This window comes from Prenolepis imparis, unplaced genomic scaffold, assembly GCF_030444845.1.
Source record: "Prenolepis imparis isolate NDT839.2.m4 unplaced genomic scaffold, iyPreImpa1.0 SCAF_16, whole genome shotgun sequence".
Lineage (NCBI taxonomy): Eukaryota > Metazoa > Arthropoda > Insecta > Hymenoptera > Formicidae > Prenolepis > Prenolepis imparis.
This window is the reverse complement of record NW_028141174.1, coordinates 1,163,424-1,185,015: the sequence shown is the minus strand read 5'-3', so window position 1 is coordinate 1,185,015 and position 21,592 is coordinate 1,163,424. Positions and strand designations below refer to the sequence as shown.

The 21,592-nt window shown below is 39.9% G+C and overlaps 2 protein-coding genes across 2 annotated transcripts; both read right to left on the bottom strand.

The window, feature by feature from the left end:
- Nucleotides 1-547: 547 nt before the first annotated feature.
- LOC145946464 (uncharacterized) lies at nt 548-2,509 on the bottom strand. The gene has a single exon (XM_083056078.1). The coding sequence runs from the start codon at nt 2,507-2,509 to the stop codon at nt 548-550; it is 1,962 nt and encodes a 653-aa protein (XP_082912204.1).
- A 1,109-nt stretch (nt 2,510-3,618) lies between these two features.
- On the bottom strand, nt 3,619-6,393 carry LOC145946463 (uncharacterized). Its single transcript, XM_083056077.1, has 2 exons — nt 4,903-6,393; nt 3,619-4,062 (listed from the first exon to the last, which is right to left on the bottom strand). The coding sequence occupies exons 1-2, from the start codon at nt 6,391-6,393 to the stop codon at nt 3,619-3,621; spliced, it is 1,935 nt and encodes a 644-aa protein (XP_082912203.1).
- Nucleotides 6,394-21,592: the final 15,199 nt, after the last annotated feature.

Below are 21,592 nucleotides of genomic sequence, written 5' to 3'. Positions count from 1 at the left end.
GTAAGCACGGGCCTGACATGCGCGAGGCAATCGATTGTTCCATCGATTGGCCCTCGGAAATCACGTGATCGTTTTGCGCATGTGTTTCGCGACGTTGGTAGTTGTAACTCAGTGCGGTAACCGTTGCGGATTTGTTATTTATTATTGACGCTTTAATTGCCTCGATGATTTATGACATAGTTATTCCTAGCTAGGTGAACTTTTTTCTGCTATTTATTCGACCGCGAAATATTATCACAACAGCCGAAATAAATTAAAGCGGATATATTATTGCAATTTCGAACATCCCGCCCGCCTTGTTACGTCGTGACAAAATAATTTGCTAATGATCGCTGGTCGCACAGCGCGCTTCATTGTTCGGTGATTGTAACGGTGCGGCTGCGCGTTACGACGCACGTGGTGATCGCGTGTCACGTGAGGTTCGATCAGCTGTGGTATGTGCGACACGTGGTTAGTGAATTTGAGATAGTGTAACCGGAAGTGTGTGTGAATCGAGTGTGTTGTGTAAAGTGTGAGAGGTGTGATTTTGTGTTGAATGAGTGGTGTGTTAAATGTCAGTGTTCGCTACGTCTGCTTCAACGCCGGGAAGCAGAACGATTTTCACGAGCGGCCGCACGAACTCGGAGGCAGCGGTCCGGACGGTGACCACACGCACGACGCCGTCGGCTCCGTGATGCAACTTCGTGATCCGGGCGAGAGGCCATCGGCTTGGAGGAGAAATCTCGGAGCGTACTAGGCAGAGTGCTCCGATGCGGGGTGCCGTCTCGTCCTTCAACCACTTGGAGCGAGAGGTGAGTCCGTGTATATATTCTGTAGACCACCTTCCCCAGAAGTGTCTCATCTGCTGTAAATGATGCCATCGTGACCTCGTGTTTCCAGGTTTATCCTCCTGCAGCGGCTCAGGGATGGCGAGAAGAGGCGCCCCGATCAGGAAATGTCCAGGAGTGAGCGCTGAAACATCGTCTGGGTCGTCTGATAGTGCCTGTAACGGTCTAGAATTTAGACATGCCTCAATTTGAGTGAGAAGTGTGTTCAACTCCTCAAAGGTGAGGGTGGTTTCTCCTATCACCCTCCGTAAGTGGTACTTAGCGGATTTGACGGCGGCCTCCCATAATCCACCGAAGTGCGGAGCCGCCGGCGGGTTGAAGTGCCAGCGGATTCCTTCCTTGGCTGCGGCGCGTGCGATTCCTTGACCCTCCGACGACGCCGCAATGAAGAGCTCTCGTAAGGTGCGGTCAGCTCCAACGAAGGTCGTGCCGCAGTCGCTGAAGATGTCGGCGCAGAGACCTCGTCGGGAGACAAATCGGCGAAGGGCGGCGATGAAGGCCTCAGACGAGTAGTCCGAGACGAGCTCCAGGTGAACAGCCTTCGACCAGAAACAGATGAAGACTGCAATATAGCCCTTGTAGGCGCGATGGCCGCGACCCTTGCTGGTCCGGATGAGGATTGGTCCCGCGTAGTCCAACCCAGTGCGGAGAAATGGCCGTGTTGGAGTGACCCGGCTGCGTGGCAGATCGCCCATCGGCGGTTGTGGTGTCGTCGCTCGCCACCTTGTGCAGGTGACACAGCGATGTAGTCGCTGCTTCACCGTTGAACGTCCTCGAGGTACCCAGAAACGCTGTTGAAGCAATCCAAGGGTCAGTTGCACTCCTCCGTGCAAGGTCCGGCGATGACAAGAATCGATCAGCAGTCGAGTCAGCCATGAAGTCGTTGGAGCAATCATCGGATGTCTCTCGTCCGGTGACAAGAGTGAATTTTTTAAACGTCCTTCTACTCTCAGCACGCCATGTACGTCGATGAATGGAGACAGTTTGGCCAGTGGACTGCGAGTTGCAACAGTGCGGCCTGCAGAGGCAGCGGCGACCTCATCTGAGAAGTGCAGTGACTGTACTTCTCGTAGCCAGTGTGATAACGCCGCATCCAATTCGTCCGAGGTCAGTGGCAGTCCAGGTGTGACAGTTGGTTCTGCCGGGCGTAGCCAGCGACGACACCACGCTGTGACTCGTAACAGGCGGTGCAGCGACGAGAAGCGAAGAAGGAGCTCAGGTTCCATGACGACCAAGCTCTTCGTCAGCAGGCTAGTGGCTCGTCTCTCAGGAAGGTCGTCCTCTCGGGTGTCCACCTCGGTGTTCGGCCATGCAGTCTCATCCTCCAGCAACCAGGTAGGTCCTGTCCACCATAACGGATGATTGAAGAGTTCCGTCGGATTAATGCCCCTTGATGCGCAGTCCGCAGGATTATCTCGACCAGCCACGTGTCTCCAAAGTGCGTTTGGCAGCTGCGTCTGGATGTGAGCCACCCGGTTGGCAACGAAGGTCTTCCATCGCGAGGCGTGTCCCTGGATCCACTGGAGGGTGACCTTCGAGTCTGACCACAGATGGGTTGGTGCGTCTGTCAAGTTGAGCGTGCGTTGAACGTGCTGTGTTAATGTGGTGAGTAACGTGGCGGCGCAAAGCTCAAGTCTCGGCAAGGTCACTTGTTTGACCAGTGCCACCTTGTTCTTGGCCATTAACAATTTTATTGAAGTTCCGTCTTTTCCAGCGATGCGGAGGTACACGGCTGCGGCATACCCTCGTTCGGATGCGTCGGCGAAACCATGGAGTTGCAGCGATGAGTATTCAAGTCCAGTGCCAGCGAGGTATTCTTAGGCGATCGAGATGATGGAGTTCACCCAGCAATTGCTGCCAACGATGAGCGTCTGCTGGCGGCAGTGGGGCATCCCAGTCTAACCCCTGGAGCCATGTAGTCTGGATGAGGATCTTCGCGCGGATGACGACTGGAGCGAGCCAACCCAATGGATCGAAGAGACGTGCGGTTTCAGAGAGAACACGTCTCTTCGTGTACTCTGTGATAGCAGGTGGATGCAGCACGAAGGAGAATTGATCGCCTTGAGGATGCCACCGTAGTCCCAACGTTGAGTGGCCCTCTCCATCCCACGAGTGCTGTGACTGCTGCAGGCGATGATCGGGTGGAACGCCCGTCAGGATTCTTTCTTCGTTGGCTGCCCACTTTTTTAACGGGAATCCGCCCGCCATGCAGAGGTTGCGTAGTTCCGCTTGGAGGATGATCGCTTCGTTGATGGTGTTTGCTCCGGTGACCACATCGTCGACGTAGCAGTCCCGTCGCAACGCTACAGCGCCGCGAGGAAAACGTTCTTCTTCGTCCTTGGCCAGTTGTTGAAGTGTCCGTATGGCGAGAAATGGAGCGCAACCGAGACCATAGGTCACCGTCCGCAGCTGGTACTCCTGCACTTCATCGTCAGGAGAATGCCGCCACAGGATCGTCTGGAAGCTGCAGTCATCTGGATGCACGAGAATTTGTCGATACATCTTCTCGATGTCAGCGACGAAGGCGTATCGGTATTGACGCCATCGGAGCAGCACGTCGGCGAGTGTTGGAAGAAGATTTGCGCCAGTAAGGAGGTGCGTGTTCAGCGATTCCCCTGCTCGTGTGCGCTGAGACCCGTTGAAGACGACCCTCAACTTGGTGGTGATGCTGGATTCCTTGAAGACTCCATGATGAGGTAGGTAGCACTTGCTTTGACTGGCAGTTGACACAGTGTTTGACATCGTCATGTGTTGCAGGTCTTCGTACTCCCGCATGAAGCTTCGGTAGAGGTCACCGAAGCGAGGATCCTGGACGCAACGTCGCTCCATAGCTGTCACGCAGGAGGCGTTCAGCTGGCTTGCGGGTTTCCTGGAGTGTCGTCGGTGGTGAGGAGAAAGGCAACCTCACCACGTATCTCCCAGAGGTAATGCGGGTGTGACTGCGCACAAAGAGCTCCTCACATCTTTGTTCATCGGGAGTGAGTGATGGAACAGCCTTGGGCTCCTGTTCCTGCTCCCAGAATCGCCGAACCAGGTCGGCGAGGTCGTAATCGGCGGTGCACCGGAATGTGCGGCGGTGATCTTCGGTTGACGCTGCATCGGAACCCCCGGAGAGAATCCAACCAAGGATGGTCCGCTGGGCGATCGGCATCTCTGGTCCGCCCTTGCGTACTCCCTCCTCGATGATGAAGGATGTGACTTCTGCTCCCAGGAGTAGCTCTGCTGGATCGTCGTCCTAAAACCGTGGGTCGGCTAGCTGGAGTCCTCGGATGTGGGACCAGCGGTGGTCGGTCCTTGATGTGCGGCCTTGTTGTATCGAGAGGCGCGGTAATACATACGCCACCACGAAGAACTCAGCCTTGGTCATGTTGTGTGCCTCGAACAAGGCACTGGGGTTGCGCCGAATTAAGGATGAGGATCCTCGGGTCGACCGGGACGTCGTAGGAAGATAGGAAGATTATTCTCTCTTCTTTTGATTAAATATATTTTTATTTCGGATTGAATATGGTTTCGCTTTATTTCTCGTCCTTTCTTTAAATATATATTCGCGTAACATTCGATGAGCGTATATTCGTATTCCTCTCAATAATTCAGGTCGTTGTTAGTGAGTCTCGTTCTGATGTTCTGGTTTCTTATTAGCGACCACGTCTTGATGTTTAGGAATTGTATTCGAGACTCCGTCTTGATGTTTAGGAGTTTTATTCGAGACTCCGTCTTGATTTTTAGGAGTTGTATTCGAGACTGCCTTCGCGGGCGGGCTCTCCGTCCTATATCCTCTTTGTTTCTTGGATTTCTTTCGGGAGAGGCCCTTGGAAACAGGTCTCTGATTGGTTAACAATACTCACGCGTTTTTGGTCTAATTGCAAGCGAAGCAGGTCGAAGTCCCTGGTCTTCGCTTGCATCTCGCGGTTTCCGGTGCTTCGCGCGTGTCTCGCTGCGTTAGCGTTTTCACGCGACGAGCGTTTGTCGAGAGCGCTCTTTTATAAGCAAAAATGTTTTACAGTATTCTATAAAGATATTCAGTAAATTCTAATTTCTAATAACTACTGGTTATAGTTCGGGCTATAACAGTCACGTCTGAAGTGACATTCAACGTGACCTTGCCGCGGGTTGGTCCTGGACGGGCTCCTCCGACGCCAAAGATGGACAGCCCCGTATACTCTCGCTGCAGTCGCAACCGTTGAGCCAAAGTCTCGGAGACGATGGACAGCTCGGAACCCTGGTCGATCAGGGCTCGTACCGCGTGAGGGGATCCATACCGATCGGCGATGATGACGCGTGCTGTTGCCAGGAGGATGGCCTTTCTATCCTCGCTCTGATGTGTAGTGGCCAGTGTAGTGGCAAGTGTGGAAGCTGATGTGGCGGCAGACGTGTTGACTTCAGACGTCGAGGATGCGGTGTGAGCTCCGTGCAGCATGGTGTGGTGACGAGCGTTGCAAGTGAGGCAGTTCTTTTTTGACTGACACCGTGCGAGGAAGTGGTTCCCCAGACAGTTAAAACAGAGCTTGTTCGTCTCAACGAACGTCTTTCGCTCCGTAGCGGTTTTGGCCTTGAACTCGCGGCAGGCCATTAGTACGTGTTTCTCACGGCAAAGTGCACATTGTGGAGATGCAGATCCGTACTTCGCGACGTGTGACTTGGCGGCCCGTGGTGCATCTCCCGAGGTTTTGCTGACCCCCTTCGGTCGTGCGGCGTTGAGTGTCAAAATCCGTCGGCTGATGAAGTCGAGAAGTGTCTCGTGCGATGGTGGTTCGACGGATCCCGAAGTGGAAGACTCCCATTCTAAGCGAGTGGTTGCGTCGAATAGGTCAGTGACCAGGTAGTTGAAGAGGTCCATCCCGTGCGTGTCGATTGGGCGACCGATGCTCTCCTGTGCGTTGACGACGGTGGTAACGGCGTTGTGGATGCGGCTCAGCTCATCGGCGGTATCTCCCTTCATCTTTGACACGTTGACGAACGTGACAAAGTTGGAGCGGATAAGCTCTCTCTTGTTGTCGTAGTGTTTGCTCAAGATCGCCCAAGCGCGATCGTAATTATCACCGGTGACAGGTAATGATCTGATTAATTTTTCAGCCTGCCCTGTCACACTTGAGCGGAGGTGGTGGAAGCGCTCGATGTTTGAAATCGACGCATTGTTCCCGACGACGGAGAGGAAGAGATCTCGGAAGGATGGCCAATCAGCATAGGTGTCCGAGAACGGCGGCACCTTGATGCGCGGCAGCGAGGACTTCGATGCGACATCGTGAGTTGGACGCACGGGCGGCTCCCGGAATAGTTCGGCGTAGCCATCCAGCAGGCTCCGCTGCGCCACGTAGAGGTTCTCTGTATCCTCATGCAGCTCTGACTTGAAATAATCACTGTCAATAAATTTGTCTTTCAGGGCCGCGCGAATGAGGTCATGTTGAGCCTCAAATTTCGTCCACAACTGATCGACGATTCTGGTGCGTGTGGTGACGGCACTGGCGGTGATGTTGGCGTTGCCCAGTTTCCTCAAGTACTCCACCGAGCGTGAGATGCGGACTTGGATCTCGCGTTGAGAGTCAATCAGCGTGGCCACATCCATCATTGTTGCTTGCACTCGACTTTGGCGGACACTCACTTCACTCCACTCGAAAAGTCACGCTCACGAACTTGCGGGTGCCGGCGCGACGACGCGATCCGGCTCGAAGGACCAAAAATATGTTCGAGAACGCGCGTCGTGAAGATAGGATGCGCTGGATAGATAAGTCACCGTTTTTTTTGTATATAAAGACTTTTAATTAATTGACATACACTAATTAACAAAAGTGAACACGCACAATATTAATACAAAACTTGAATACTTTTCAGAGCGATAAATCAAAGAGAAAACATAATAATGATAAGCGGAGGTCTTCAACGAATTTGCGGTTTTTCAATAATTAGCGGAGATGCGATATGCGGTTTGACTGCGATATGCTGAGATAAGGCCCTTAGAATTTTGTCGGCGCTCCCTTTATTGTCTCGGTGCGGGAGCCCGTCACGTCACCACGCGCCAATCAATTTTCAACAAATTTAAAGTTGTTGAGGTGACGCAAGGGCGTCTGGCGCCATTGGCTGCCGCGTAATCCGCGCTGAGTAAGCACGGGCCTGACATGCGCGAGGCGGGATTGTTCCATCGATTGGCCCTCGGAAATCACGTGATCGTTTTGCGCATGTGTTTCGCGATGTTGGTAGTTGTAACTCAGTGCGGTAACCGTTGCGGATTTGTTATTTATTATTGACGCTTTAATTGCCTCGATGATTTATGACATAGTTATTCCTAGCTAGGTGAACTTTTTTCTGTTATTTATTCGACCGCGAAATATTATCACAACAGCCGAAATAAATTAAAGCGGATATATTATTGCAATTTCGAACAGCTCTATTGGCCGATTTAAGAATCACATTCAGTTATTTAGTAAATACTGAGAGCCAATAAAAATATTTCTTAATTTAAAATAATAATGTTATAAATAATATGTTATAATGCGCCTTATCTGCGATTAATATTTTTTAACAGAAATCAGCTGATAGCTGTTATAAATATTAATCGAGTTTAAGGAATTATAATACATTATTTAAAACATATTATTATTTTAAATGTTATAACATATTCTTATTTTAAAAATTAATTAGCAAATTAACGTTTTAATCAGCTGATTTCTGTAACAAAAATATTAATCGAGGATAAAATATTACAACATTTTATTCACAACATATTACTATTTTAATTTTTATAACATATTATTATTTTAAAATTTAATTAGCTCGCTATATTAATATTTTTGAATTTATTTATTTAATTAAGAAGTAATATATTTATTAAATTATAATAAGAATAGAAGTGAGACATAAATTCAAATTAACAATTAAGGTTTCGTAGCGATTTTTAAGGACAATAATTATTTCCTTAATTAGAATCATAAATATATTTCGTCTGACACTTTTCGATAATCTTAATATAATTCGAATTGCGAATGTGCAGTAGAAATGAGTTTCGACATCTATTACCGCGATATATGTATATAGTTACGGATAATTCATAAAAAAAATCGTTGTCTACACACAATCGCGATCGATATCAGAAAACTAATGAAATTATTAATTAGTTTTCAAAAATAATGTGTAATAACATATACTGAGATAATAGATCTTGAAACGCATTTTTCGCAAAATATATATTCATTTAATCGAATAAGAATTGAAGAAATATAATTATTATATTAAAATTTAATTATTAAATTACGTTTTATTAATCCTTTTTGACAGAAATCAGCTAATTGAAGCGTTAATTTGATAATTAAATTTTAAAATATGTTATAAAAATTAAAATTATATAATACATTTTAAATAATTTGTTATAATACTTTAATCTCGAATAATATTTTTGACAAATATCAGCTGATTTTTGTCAAAAAGTATTAATCCCGGATAAAATACAATAACATTATTTAGAACATATCACTATTTTAATATTTTTAATATATTATTACTTTAACATTTAATTAGCAAATTAACGCTTTAATAAGCTGGTTTCTATAAAAAAATATTAATAAAGAAAAAAAATATTAAAGGATCGTTGCTACAGGACTTATAGTTTGCTGAATTTTCCCGATAAACGTTTAAACTTGAAAAGATTAAGGCCTCTATAGAACCTAGAACATTTTCTGTCGGCTCGTTTTGTAGGTCTTGAAGAGACTTTCAAAACGCGCCTACCGAAAATGTTTTAGACCTTAATTTTTGCAATCAAAGTTTAAAAGTTTTTCGCGAAACATGAAGCCTATATAAGGCCTAAAACATTTTCTTTGGGCGCGTTTTAAAGGTCTCATCAAGAACTACAAAATGAGCCTTCAGAAGATGCTCTACGACTTACGCTTAGGCGTTAATTTTTGAATTCAAAGTTTAAACGGTTTTTTCTGAAAATTAAGGCCTGTGTAAGTCGTCGAACATTTTCTGAGGGCGCGTTTCAAAGGTCTCTTCAAGATCTACAAAAAAGGCCTATAAGTCGTAGAACATTTTCTGTAGGCTCATTTTGTAGGCCTTGAAGAGATCTTTGAAATGCTCCCACAGAAAATGTTCTACGCCTTACACAGGCCTTAATTTTCGCAAAAAACGTTTAAACTTTGAATTCAAAAATTGAAGCCTATATAAGGCTTAGAACATTTTCTGTGGGCTCGTTTTGTAGGCTTTGAAGAGACCTTCAAATAGTGCCTACAGAAAATGTTCTAGGCCTTATACAGGCCTTAATTTTCGCTAAAAACGTTTAAACTTGATTGCAAAAATTAAGGCCTATATATAAGGCCTAGAACATTTTGTGTGGGCTCGTTTTGTTGTTCTCGAAAAGACCTTCAAAACGCGTCTACAGAAATTGTTCAAGGCCTGATATAGGACTTAATCTTTGCATGCATAGTTTAAACGTTTTTCGCGAAAATTTAACAAACTGTAAGTCGTAGAGCAATGATCCTTTAATATCTTTTTTCTCTATTAATATTTTTTGGCAGAAATCAGCTTATTGAAACGTTAATTTGCTAATTAAATTTTAAAGTAATAATATGTTAAAAATATTAAAATAGTGATATGTTCTAAATAATGTTATTGTATTTTATCCGCGATTAATACTTTTTGACAGAAATCAGCTGATATTTGTCAAAAATATTATTCGAGTTTAAAGTATTATAACATATTATTTAAAATGTATAATTTTAATTTTTATAACATATTATTTTAAAATTTAATTATCAAATTAACGCTTTAATCAGCTGACTTCTATCAAAAAGTATTAATAAAACGTAATTTGATAATTAAATTTTAATATAATAATTATATTTCTTCAATTCTTATTCGATTAAATAAATATATATTTTGCGAAAAATGCGTTTCAAGATTTATCATCTCAGTATATGTTATTACAAATTAATTTTGAAAACTAATTAATAATTTCATTAGTTTTCTGATATCGATCGCGATTGAATGTAGACAACGATCTTTTTATAAATTATGCGTAACTATATACATATATCGCGGTAATAGATGTTAAAACTCATTTCTACTGCGCATTCGCAATTCGAATTATATTTAAATCATCGAAAAGTGTCGGACGAAATATATTTGTGACTAATTAAGGAAATAATTATTGTCCTTAAAGATCGCGCTACGAAACCTTAATAGTTAATTTGGATTTATGTCTCACTTCTATTCTTATTATAATTCAATAAATATATTATTTCTTAATTAAATAAATACATTACGCGGAAAAAGCTTTTCGAGATCTATCATCGCGAAAAAAAATATTAATGATATAATGGGACACTCCACTCCAAATCAATGACTTTTTTTCCCAACCATTTTTGATTTGCTTCATTTTTTAAAATGTTTTTGTATCCATTGAAAGTAGCTTCCATGAATTTTTTTAGATCATTATCTTTATCGATTTCCGAGTTACACATTAAAGAAAAATTGATTTTAACAATTTTGGAAAATTTCCAATATTTATAACTTAAAGAAAAATAAAAATATTGTCATTGATAAGGTGGTCATTTTTTTGTCTTTGAATGTATTTTTCGAAAAAAAATATTGAAAAAATTAAAAAAAAATTTAATAGTGTTTTAATCAATTTTAACCGAAATTATTTTTTTTTCTCTATGAGACCCCTTCGATTTTTTCAAAAAAATGTATATTATTCTAGGCTTAAAAACAAAATTTTTGAGCTATTGGCGAAGAGGGGATTCAAATATTTTCGACTTTTTAAGACTACTTTTCGATTTTTTTTCGATTTTTTTTCAATTTTTTTTTCAAAAATCGCATTTTTGGTGTTTTACACCACTCTGATTAAAAAAATAAGTATTTACAAAATTAACAGGCACTTATTTTAAAGTTTTAAGAGTTTTAAGGGTCAAGAAAAAAGAAAATTCTAATATTTTTAATTTTTTTAACATATTGGAATTTTTGTTTTTCTTGACCTTTTAATACTTCGAAATAAATGCCTATTAATTTTGTAAATACTTATTTTTTAAATCAGAGTGGTGTAAAACACCAAAAAGTGCGATTTTTGAAAAAAAAATTGAAAAAAACGTCGAAAAATAGTCTTAAAAAATCGAAAATATTTGAATCCCCTCTTCGCCAGTAGCTCAAAAATTTTGTTTTTATGTCTAGAATGATATACATTTTCTTGAAAAAAATCGAAGGGGTCTTATTGAAAAAAATATAATTGTGGTTAAAATTGATTAAAACATTATTAAATTTTTTTTTTAATTTTTTTATAATTTTTTTCAAAAAATACATTTAAAGACCAAAAATGACCACCTTATCAATGACAATATTTTTATTTTTCTTTAAGTTATAAATATTTGAAATTTTCGAAAATTGTTAAAATCAATTTTTTTTTAATGTGTAATCGGAAATCGATAAAGATAAAAATCTAAAAAAATTCATGGAAGCTACTTTCAATGGATACAAAAACATAAAAAAAAATGAAACAAATCAAAAATGGTCGGAGAAAAAAGTCGTTGATTTGGCGTGGAATGCCCCATATACATATATATTAAAAAGTATTAATATTGCGAGCTAATTAAATTATAAAATAATAATATGTTACAAAAATTAAAATAGCAATATGTTATAATACATTAGCCTCGATTAATATTTTTTGATAGAAATCAACTGATTAAAACGTTAATTTGTTAATTAAATTTAAAAATAATAATATGTAATAAAAATTATAAAATAAAAATATGCCTTAAATAAAATGTTATAATACATTAAACTTGATTAATGTCTGATTTCTGTCAAAAAATATTCGAGTTTATAATATTATAACATATTATATATATTTGTATTTTAAAATTTAATTAACAAATTAATGCTTCAATCAGCTGATTTCTGTCAAAAAATATTAATCATGTTTAAACAAATTTTATATAACAATATAATTTTTTTAAATATAAAATCGAGAAATGGCGCGCGCGTAGCGCGCGCTTGTGTTGTTCTAGTACAAGAAAAAGCGCATAAAATGATGTTTATAATTTTATGATCTAATTTTTTTCTAATAAACTCTTTAGGTTCGAGTTTTTTCATATTTTTTATGTAAACTACAAGTCTTAAGTTTCATTTTAAGCTGCCGTAACCCTTTGTATCACATACCAATTAAAAGTTATACCCTGAGAAAAAATGTAAAAAATGCCTGTTTTCGCCTTTTTAGATTAAGATATCTCGAAAACCTGACGTGATGCGCAATTTTTACGACCGGATTCATAATCAGCGCTAAAATATCTACAAGAAAACACTTAGGGAATCTCCGAACCTTTTTGTGTGTCGATCAGTGATCGGTCGATTTAATTGGTTGTTGAGTATTGGATAGACAATTAAATGTATTTAATACATCTTTGAGTATGGAGGAATGGGCTAACGTGACGTCATTATACTGAACATAAAAAGGAAAAATAATCACAATTACAACTGCCCTATTCTCCAAATCTTGAAACGTGATGTCTGCAATGATTGAAGACACAATCTATGGGTGTGCGAAATGTTTGCCAATAATATGTCTAATTATTGAATAAAATATGTAGAATCGAGTACAAATCGAGTACAATATCTAAATTAGATTTACCATACAAACCAAACAGTCGATAAAAAATTCTCGGGATACTACACATTTTTCCTACCTTTATCGCTTAGCGACTCTATCCATTGCTAAGTCTAACGGTATGGTTGTAAATAATGATATCACCTCAAATGATATTAGTTCAGTAATTCTCAATCTGGGGTGCGACTTACTAGGGGAGCGCGAGATATTCAAAAGGAGAGGCACGAAAAAAATGCAACAAATGAAAAAGTCTATTTATTGAAAATTAAAATAAAAACATAATATACAATCTGTGTTTCGTAAGATGCGAGAATGAGAGTTCACGCGCGAACTGAGTATGATGGACAGCACGGCACAGTGAAAGCAAAGAATAAAAAAAGCAGGTGATTGACGATTACTTTTGAATGTTTATTAATTTCACACAATCAAGGAAAGTGGTAGTGCGGAGGATGCATGCAAGAAATTAGCGCGTTCTACTAACGACAGATTTGGCAGTGAAAAATTCATGATACCAAGAGTCGCCGTGTTAGTTTTGTCCGAGCGTTGTAGTTGTGCCCTAATTCGTACTGTATTTAATATTAAATTTTTAAGAGCCAAATTGCAAAATCTGACTCTACGCATAATTCTAACAATATAAGAAATACGTGAAAGCAAGTTTCATGAAAAAGGATTAATTTTTTAAGGCGTAAAACGAAAAGTACAAAATGAATAGGTTTGAAGTTTTCGCGATGTACATAAATGTTAGAATTGGTTTTCAGATTGGAACCGCGTAGATCTTTTGTTTGATTCCACTTATAGTAACTTATAGTAACCTATAGGAACTTATAGTAAGTATTAGGCTGCTCCTCCCTGATGAAGTGAGTTAAAATATTCACGAAACGTTGGAACCAAACAAAAAGTCTACGCGGTTCAAACCCGAAAACCAATTCTAATAATGGCTTGCATATAAGGTGCAGCTAACAGCAGAATATGGGGAGTATTCCGTGATAGCACACTGACTGCGTGATAAAAAGAGATGATTGAATCATCTTTTGTCTTTTGGATTGTTTAGATATTATCCTATTTTTGTTGGTGGTTTGTAGATAGTTTTAATATGGTGTTTATTTAAAATCTTGCCGATTTTGTCTGTTATTCTCTGTATGTGTGGGAGGAAGGTGATGGGTGTTCTTCTATCTTCTCATCGTTTTTTAAGTTGTTTAGTCTGTGTATTGAGGGCTTTTTTGGTCTGGTGTTTTTTAATCGTTTTGTTTATCTGCACTATCGTGCAGCCATTTTTTGTTGGAGTGTGTTTTTTAATTATTTAAGTTTGTTTTGGATATTGTTTTGATCGGAGATGAAAAGTGCTCTGTATATTAATGAATCCAGAACTGTTTTTGAATTGAGTGATGGTGTGAAGAGGCATGGGGATATCTGTTAATGTGTGTGGGCTTTTTATAGATTTGATGATCTAGGAAGCCATTTGATTTTCTTGTGACTAAGACGTTGAAAAGGGAAATTTACTTTTGTTCTACTTCCATTGTAAAAGTAATATTGGGATGTTGTGTGTTGAGGAAATGTAGAAACTCACGGAGTTTTTCTTTTTCATATTGCCAAATGACAAAAGTATCGTCTATATAACGAAGTTATATTCAGGGTTTTAGGGTTGGCTTTTTTGAATGATTTGAAATTCGAAATGCTCCATGAAAATGTGGATTATTTCTCCCCCTTCTTCCTCTTCCGAACAATCGCGAATCCCCTGTCCCCTTTCTTCCTCTCCCGAACAATCGCGAATCCTCCCTCCCCTTCTTTCTTTTCTGCACCGTAATTCCCCCAGATTACCTTCACCGCCGATTACCTCAGCGACCCGGTAGACCTCAGCGACTGTCCTTCAAATTTTTTTGCGCCTCTCAAACATCTCGAGGAACCGGAAGAATTTCACGAGATCGAAATCATCGATCTCGCAGACGAGTCGACGGAGGAAGAACCGGAAGAGACTGAACTACGTCGGCGGACTTAACTTACAATCAATATCTAAATTAGATAATCAATCAATTTATGTGTGAAGTTGGCGTCTCATTTTGTGGAAACTCATAAATAAATAAGAGTTCTGGCTTTATTTGCAATAGTTCTAGTGTTCCTGATATTTTAAACAAATATTTCTGGCCATGAAAGCAAAAAAATCGATTCGGACAAACTGAGACGCCAAGTTCACGCAGCGTCTCACTTTGTCCTACGGCGTTTTCCTTATCAGTAATTATCAGAAATGAAAAGATTTATAGTTCTACATGAGTTCTAAGAAGAGTTCTACCTTTTAAAAGCAAAAAATATTAATTAAACAAAAATAAAGACAACCGGATAACAATACCTATAGATGTCGAGGTGAGACACCAGTCGATTTTCGAGAGTTCTGTTTATTCTAAAGCAGTTCTCGTATAGTTTTTGGCATGCACAATACATTTCTAAAAAGTTTTGATAATTAAAACAATAAAAATTTTTTTAACAATTATTTTGCCCGAAAAATGCATATTTTCGGATCTAAAGGTGAGATACCAGTCGATTTTTAAAAGTTCTGCTTATTTTAAAGCAGTTTTCGTATAGTTTTTGACATGTACATTGCATTTCTAAAGAGTTCTAATAATTAAAACAATTAAAATATTTTTTAAATAATTATTTTTTCCAAAAAATAAATTTTTTTAAGTCTAAAAGTGAGACGCCAGTCGATTTTTAAGAGTTCTGCTTATTCTAAAGCAGTTAGGCTTTAGTTAGCAACTATAGGAAATCTGCTTTAAAATAAGAAGAACTCTTGAAAATGACTGGCGTCTCATCTCTATATCCGTAGATACGCCAATTTCGGGCAATATAATTGTTTACAACATTTTTTAATTGTTTTAATTATCAGAACTCTTTAAAAAGGCAATGTACGCGCACCGGCAGGAATAGTGTCCGGCGTTAGATGTGTGAATACGTGTATGACAGCCGAAAATCATACGCACACATACGTAACGCGACATACGTGTCGTTTGAAGCGCGGCGGAGATCAAGGAGCAAAGGAGAAAATAGTAGGGGGTACTCCAATTTTGCATCTTTTTCATACATCGCACGATCGAGAGAGAAAGCAATGCAAGACGTGATAACCGCTAGTGGTGTCTAATAACTGTCTCACTCACTCGACGGTCAAACGGAGGGAGTGCGAGTGAGACAGCTATACGGACACCGCGAATCGCGCTGTCTTTCGGCTGTCATACACGTATACACACATCTTAACGCCGGACACCATTCCTGCCGGTGCGTGTACATGCCCAGAACTATACGAGAACTGCTTTAGAATAAGCAGAACTCTCGAAAATCGACTGGCGTCTCACCTCGACATCTATAGATATTGGTATCCGGTTGTCTTTATTTTTGTTTAATTAATATTTTTTGCTTTTAAAAGGTAGAACTCTTCTTAGAATGTAGAACTATAAATCTTTTCATTTCTGATAATTACTGATAAGGAAAACGCCGTAGGACAAAGTGAGACGCTGCGTGAACTTGGCGTCTCAGTTTGTCCGAATCGATTTTTTTGCTTTAATGGCCAGAACTATTTATTTAAACTATCAGGAACTCTAGAACTATTGTAAATAAAGCTAGAACTCTTGTTTATTTATGAGTTTCCACAAAATGAGACGCCAACTTCACACATACAATCAATTTCCGGGAATTAGTTTCAAAATTACAGAAGATTTATTTACAATAGGCCCAGGGCCGTGGAATTAGGAATCTTGAGGAATTAAAAAAATTATACTATAAAGCAATTCGGACGCGATTTCCTGTTACAATTTAGGACATAAGTATCCTAAAGCTGTTCCAGTCCGTATTCTTTTGAAGAAGTATCCCCTTCCACCGTCCAGATGACAGAACTCTTATCCCATGACTAAACACACACACACACGCACACGCTCGCACGCATACACGCACGCACACAAGCACGCACACACGCACGCACGCACACACGCACGCGCGCACACACACACACACACAATGCTCAAAAAAATATTAATCAAGAATATTACTGTTGGAGTATCTCTCTCTCGCGCGCCTATATCGAAGTATTGGTATCGGCCACCACACGGCGCTATATACCGAGGACATTATTTCGCGAGAATCTCCTTATCATCTACCTATACTCATAGACAGACTACCCTACAGATATGTACAGAGATCGAGCAGAGAATGTTCATGTAAAGAAAAATTACATTATATTAAAGCAATTTACTCTGAGTTTTTTGTTATACACAGTATCGTTATTCGTATCAGGAGTATTGAACTGTGGCAGGTCAGTACATATTGCTTATTATACAACACGTATCATATAGGGAATATACTGACATTGTTACGAATTCTTCGTTCAGACTGAAGGAAAGTCGTTGATTCTGCCCTGATCGGGGCGTTAAGCGGAGAGGAAAGGGTATGGCTGTCTTTTCGGAGCGAAGTTGTATTCGTATCCATAAGCTTCTGTTGGACAAGCACTTTAATAATTAATTTCGTATACACTACATACAATGTCTTCTTTATGCTAATGAATCTGGCGATTCCGATTAAAGTACAGCAATCTCAACGCTAGCAGCAAGAGGAGAAATGTACATTGAACTTTAACTAAAGGATTAGCGTGGACAGCACGCGTGTTCCTATTTCGGAGCAAGACTCTACTTGCTGACTTCAGATGTGGATCGCGACGATCCTTTGATGCACTCGCGATCGTATGACGTTAGATCGAATTGAATGAACGGAGTTCGAAATCGATCTCTATCTGAATTCACGTAGTGACTCGACACGAGGTCCTTACGGAAGCTCGCTCCTTTTTTCTTCACCATGAGAAGCCCCGTTTCCGTCAGGGAAACCGCGTATAGGGAGGGGGGGGATCCATACACGTGGAGCGTTCTGATTGATCAGCGGATTCATCGCGTTGCGCAATGAAGCGTACAATGATCAGTATCAAAACTGCGCATGGCTCGCGTTGCGCGAGGAACTATTCCGCGACCAGTTTGGTAAACGCGCATGTTTTGCATTGCGCGATGAGCTAAGTTAGATTACGCGTGTGCTTCCGCGTCGGTATCGCAATCGTGCTTTCACCAACGAACCTAGTTGCGGGTCCCTGGCGAGGGTTTTTTTTATGCATATTGGTCTTGGCTTTAACAGACATAAAAAATCGTAATCAAGTGCCTTCTTAAATCATGTAAATTTTTAAAATGTTTTTTTCATTTTTTCTATTTTGTAAAAAGTTGTAAATAGTTATATTGCTCTTAAAAATGTTCGTAAAAAGAATGATGTGATTTTTATGATAATCTACAATTTCTACAATTTAATACATTACTTATAAAAATGTTTGTAAAAAATTATAAAAGTTTTGTAAAAAATATTTACAACTCATAACTTATTAAAACTTATCATGAATTTACCCAATTTTTACAAAGTGAACTTATGATTTGTTGATTTTAATTTTTAGTAAATATACGTAAATTATTGTAAAATTATTTCCATCAGGTATTTGTAAATTTTTAGAAATTTATGTAGAAAGTTGTGGTTTTCTACAACTACATTAGTTTATGTAGTGGTATATTGTAGAAAGTTGTATATAATTGTAATTTTCATAATAATCCATAATAATTCATAATAATTTTCATGATAATCTATCAACTTCTATAATTTATATTGCTCATAAAAATGTCCATAAAAACTGCAGAGAAATTTATAAAAATTTGTAAATATTTTTTACAATTTACTACAACTTACTACAACTTACCATAAATTTTTACAATTTTCACATATTTGTAGAAAATTGTGATTTGTTGTTGAAAATTTTAATTTTTTGTAAGAAATACGTAAATTATTGTAAAATGATTTTCCAGGGTTTGCATTTTATAAGCATGGCAAATAGAATAAATAAAAAATAAAACGAATAAAAATTGGCATACTTTAACCAAAGAATTGTATTTTAGACAATCCCATCGACAAACTATAGCTACTAAGAAATTGATATAAAATCTGATATATGTAGATGGAAGAACATTTGTAGTGGAATGTCCTTTGAATACATCATAGCACGTTTGCATGTACTCACGCAAATTGTGTTTATGTGCAAATGCTATAGATATCTATATCTAAATATCAAAAATGCTTGACTAAAATCGCATACTATTATTTGAGATATTGGTATATCTTGGCTTAAAATATTTAATAGCCAAGATGTGATAGCAGTAATCATGTCGTATTTTGCCGAAAGCATTTGAAATACTGGCATACTTGCAAACGTTGTTACGCTCATGCGTTGGTATAAAAAGGGTTGATTTACCATCAAAATATTTAATTTTTTTACATAAAGAATCCGTAGCATCAATGATCATAAAGGAAAGTTTGTCTTCATAATTTATTTTATGTGACAGTTTCTGCTCTTCTATCCAATAATAACAAAGAATAGGGATGCTTCAACTTTATAAATTGAACTTATACATATATCTTGTATTTTGTGCATTTACTAGATTGTTGATCGGTTGAAATCAGTAAATCCTAATCGTTTATTTTAGGCTCCGTTTATAGCTTTTCCTTTTAGTAGGAATAAAGAGCCAGTTCTAACCCAGGTCCTCCGAGGGGGCCGCGGGGCGGGAGGGATCTCCGCGGGGGGGGTCTGATGTCACGCGGGGCGGGGGGATGTCCGGTGACGAGGGGGGTCTGACGTTACGCGGGGCAGGGGCGCTTATCGTTGTGCGAAGACGCTTATCGCGTTTTGTTTTTTCGCAGGTATAAACAAAACAGCGTATTGCATTACTGTGAGCGCCGATGTCCGGCAGCTCAAATTTATAAACAGATATTTATTACTATGATTTTATCTGAGGAGATGGGGATCTTGGGTGCCGCGCTTATCGCGACAAACGCGCCGGGACATGTTTTTTTCGCGGTAAAACAGCGTATTGCACAAAGAGTAAAGAGAAACAGGAGGAAGCATATGGCTCGAGCTAAGTGGGCGGAAGTGACTATATATACCAGCATAAAAGTGGACACTCAAAATGGCTGCTTATGGGCGCCAATATTGAATGGCTTTTCGGAGACACTGGAAGAACCTCAAAATTACGATAATTAGAAAACTATTATGTAAAGTATGACTTCCGAAATAATTTGCTTTGGCATTATGCTTTATTCGTAATTTTTATCAGCGAGTTATCTCACGCATGAGAATCAAGAAAATAAAAAACAACCATAGCCAAAATATAAATAGGTTTTAATAGCGCTTAATAGATTGAAAAGCGTTTATAGGTCGAACATTTTTTTATTACTATTTATTTAGAAAATTAGAACAGTAGGCACAAAATTGTTATTATATTACTGATAACAATTACTAACCGGTGAAATGTTATCCCATAATTTAGCGCTGTTGTTATGCCACAGGCCTAACAATGCACCATGATGCTCTATTTCACTATTTTTTTACAATGATTGTACATAAAATAATATTTGACGCACACGTGTCTGCAGGCTCCGACAACTAGCTGCAGACAACGCTAATAAACGTAAAAAAAAGTGGACACTCAAGATGGCGGCCATGACGTGCTTCCGTCAGCGATTTGCCTAGCCTGGGGGCTACCACCGATAGATTCTCTCCTGTATTTCTTTACCCTTTGGTATTGCATTACGGTGAGCGATATTCGGCAGCCCTTGCGATACCTCCCCCCCTGCCCCTAAGTGGGTGCGACGATTCTTTCTCACTGTTTAGGAAGACTTAGCACCGATGTCGGGCCGCTTGAATTTTTATAAACAGAAATGAGCGCCGATATTCGGCTGCTTTGTGCCTTTACTTCCCCATCCATAAGCGATAACACGATAAAAGGGGAGATCACCTTTCTGAGATGTAATTAAGAAGAATTAGCGCCGATGTCCGGCCGCTTTGTGCCTTAAGCGATAACGCGTTAAAGGGAGATCACCTTTCTGAAACGTAATTAAACAATCGACTATACGTTAAACATGAAGAGAAAAAGAAAGGATTAGATGAAATATAATGAGGACTGCTGTCGCGTCAAATCATAGTACGTGATTTGAAAACGCACAGATACGTCGGTCGAAAAAAGCGGTTACTTGTTGCAAGTGCTCTGTAAAAAACTGTAACGTGATTTTAAAAAGTGTGAAAAAAATGGAAAACATTGAGCAGACTGAACGCGACCTGTTGGAGCGGTCCCATCAAGTCGCCACCTTGGGCGAGTATTTTGCATGGGCGCAGCGTTGCGAGGAATTTATCAAACTGCTCGAAGAAAACAGCCGTGTCAAGCGTCCGCGATCCTTGATCGGAAATAGACCATCTTTAGTGGCTAGAATCGCGCGATTCGAGGGTGCAAAAACTCGATTGTAGAGACAGTTTATACCTAGTGATGGTAATTACAGTGACGACAAAAACGTGAAAAGACTTGTTTGGCGAGAGATCGGTACCGTATTCGAAAATCGTATACTGACCGATGCGGTGATTAACGCAGACTGTATCGAACCGCGACAATTTTTGGAAGACGCTAGTAGTGTAGTACTCGAGCAAGTGCAAGACGTTATAATTATACAGATTAGATATTTATTCCGAGTCCCCTAAGGGTTTTCGGGACGTTTTCAAGGGACCGCCAAACCCCTCACAACCACCATCTATCATCGTCCTCTATTTACAAAACTTCTTGTATTATACATGTCATATCTTTCATTTTCCCTTCTTGCCGTCATCCTCCTCTCCTCTCTTTTTGTGTCATCCTTCCTTCCTTCCTTCCTGTCTCCACGGCCTCGGTTTCTTCCTCCTTCTCCTCTCCTCCACTCCTCTCTCCCTCACCCTTTTACAACAAATTTCTTATCCCTCTAACCTGGCCATTTGGAGACCTCACAATAATCTAACCTAACCTCCCTCTCCCTTCCCCTTCTCCCTTCCTCACCTGGCCACCTTCCTCCTTATCTTCCCTCCCCCCTTCTACCTAGATCTACCCCTCTATCCTCCTCTATTTCCCCCCTTACCAACTCCCTTCCTTTATCTTTTGACCCATTCTCCCCCCTCGCTGTCCCACCCCCATTCCTCCCCGTCTATCTCTATCCTCCTATTCCATACCCTTACCGCTTTTCCTTTCCTTTCCTCCTCTCTCGCCCATTCTAACATTCTCCACCTTATTTTCCTCTCCTCCATCGTCAAATCCTCGTCTATACCTAC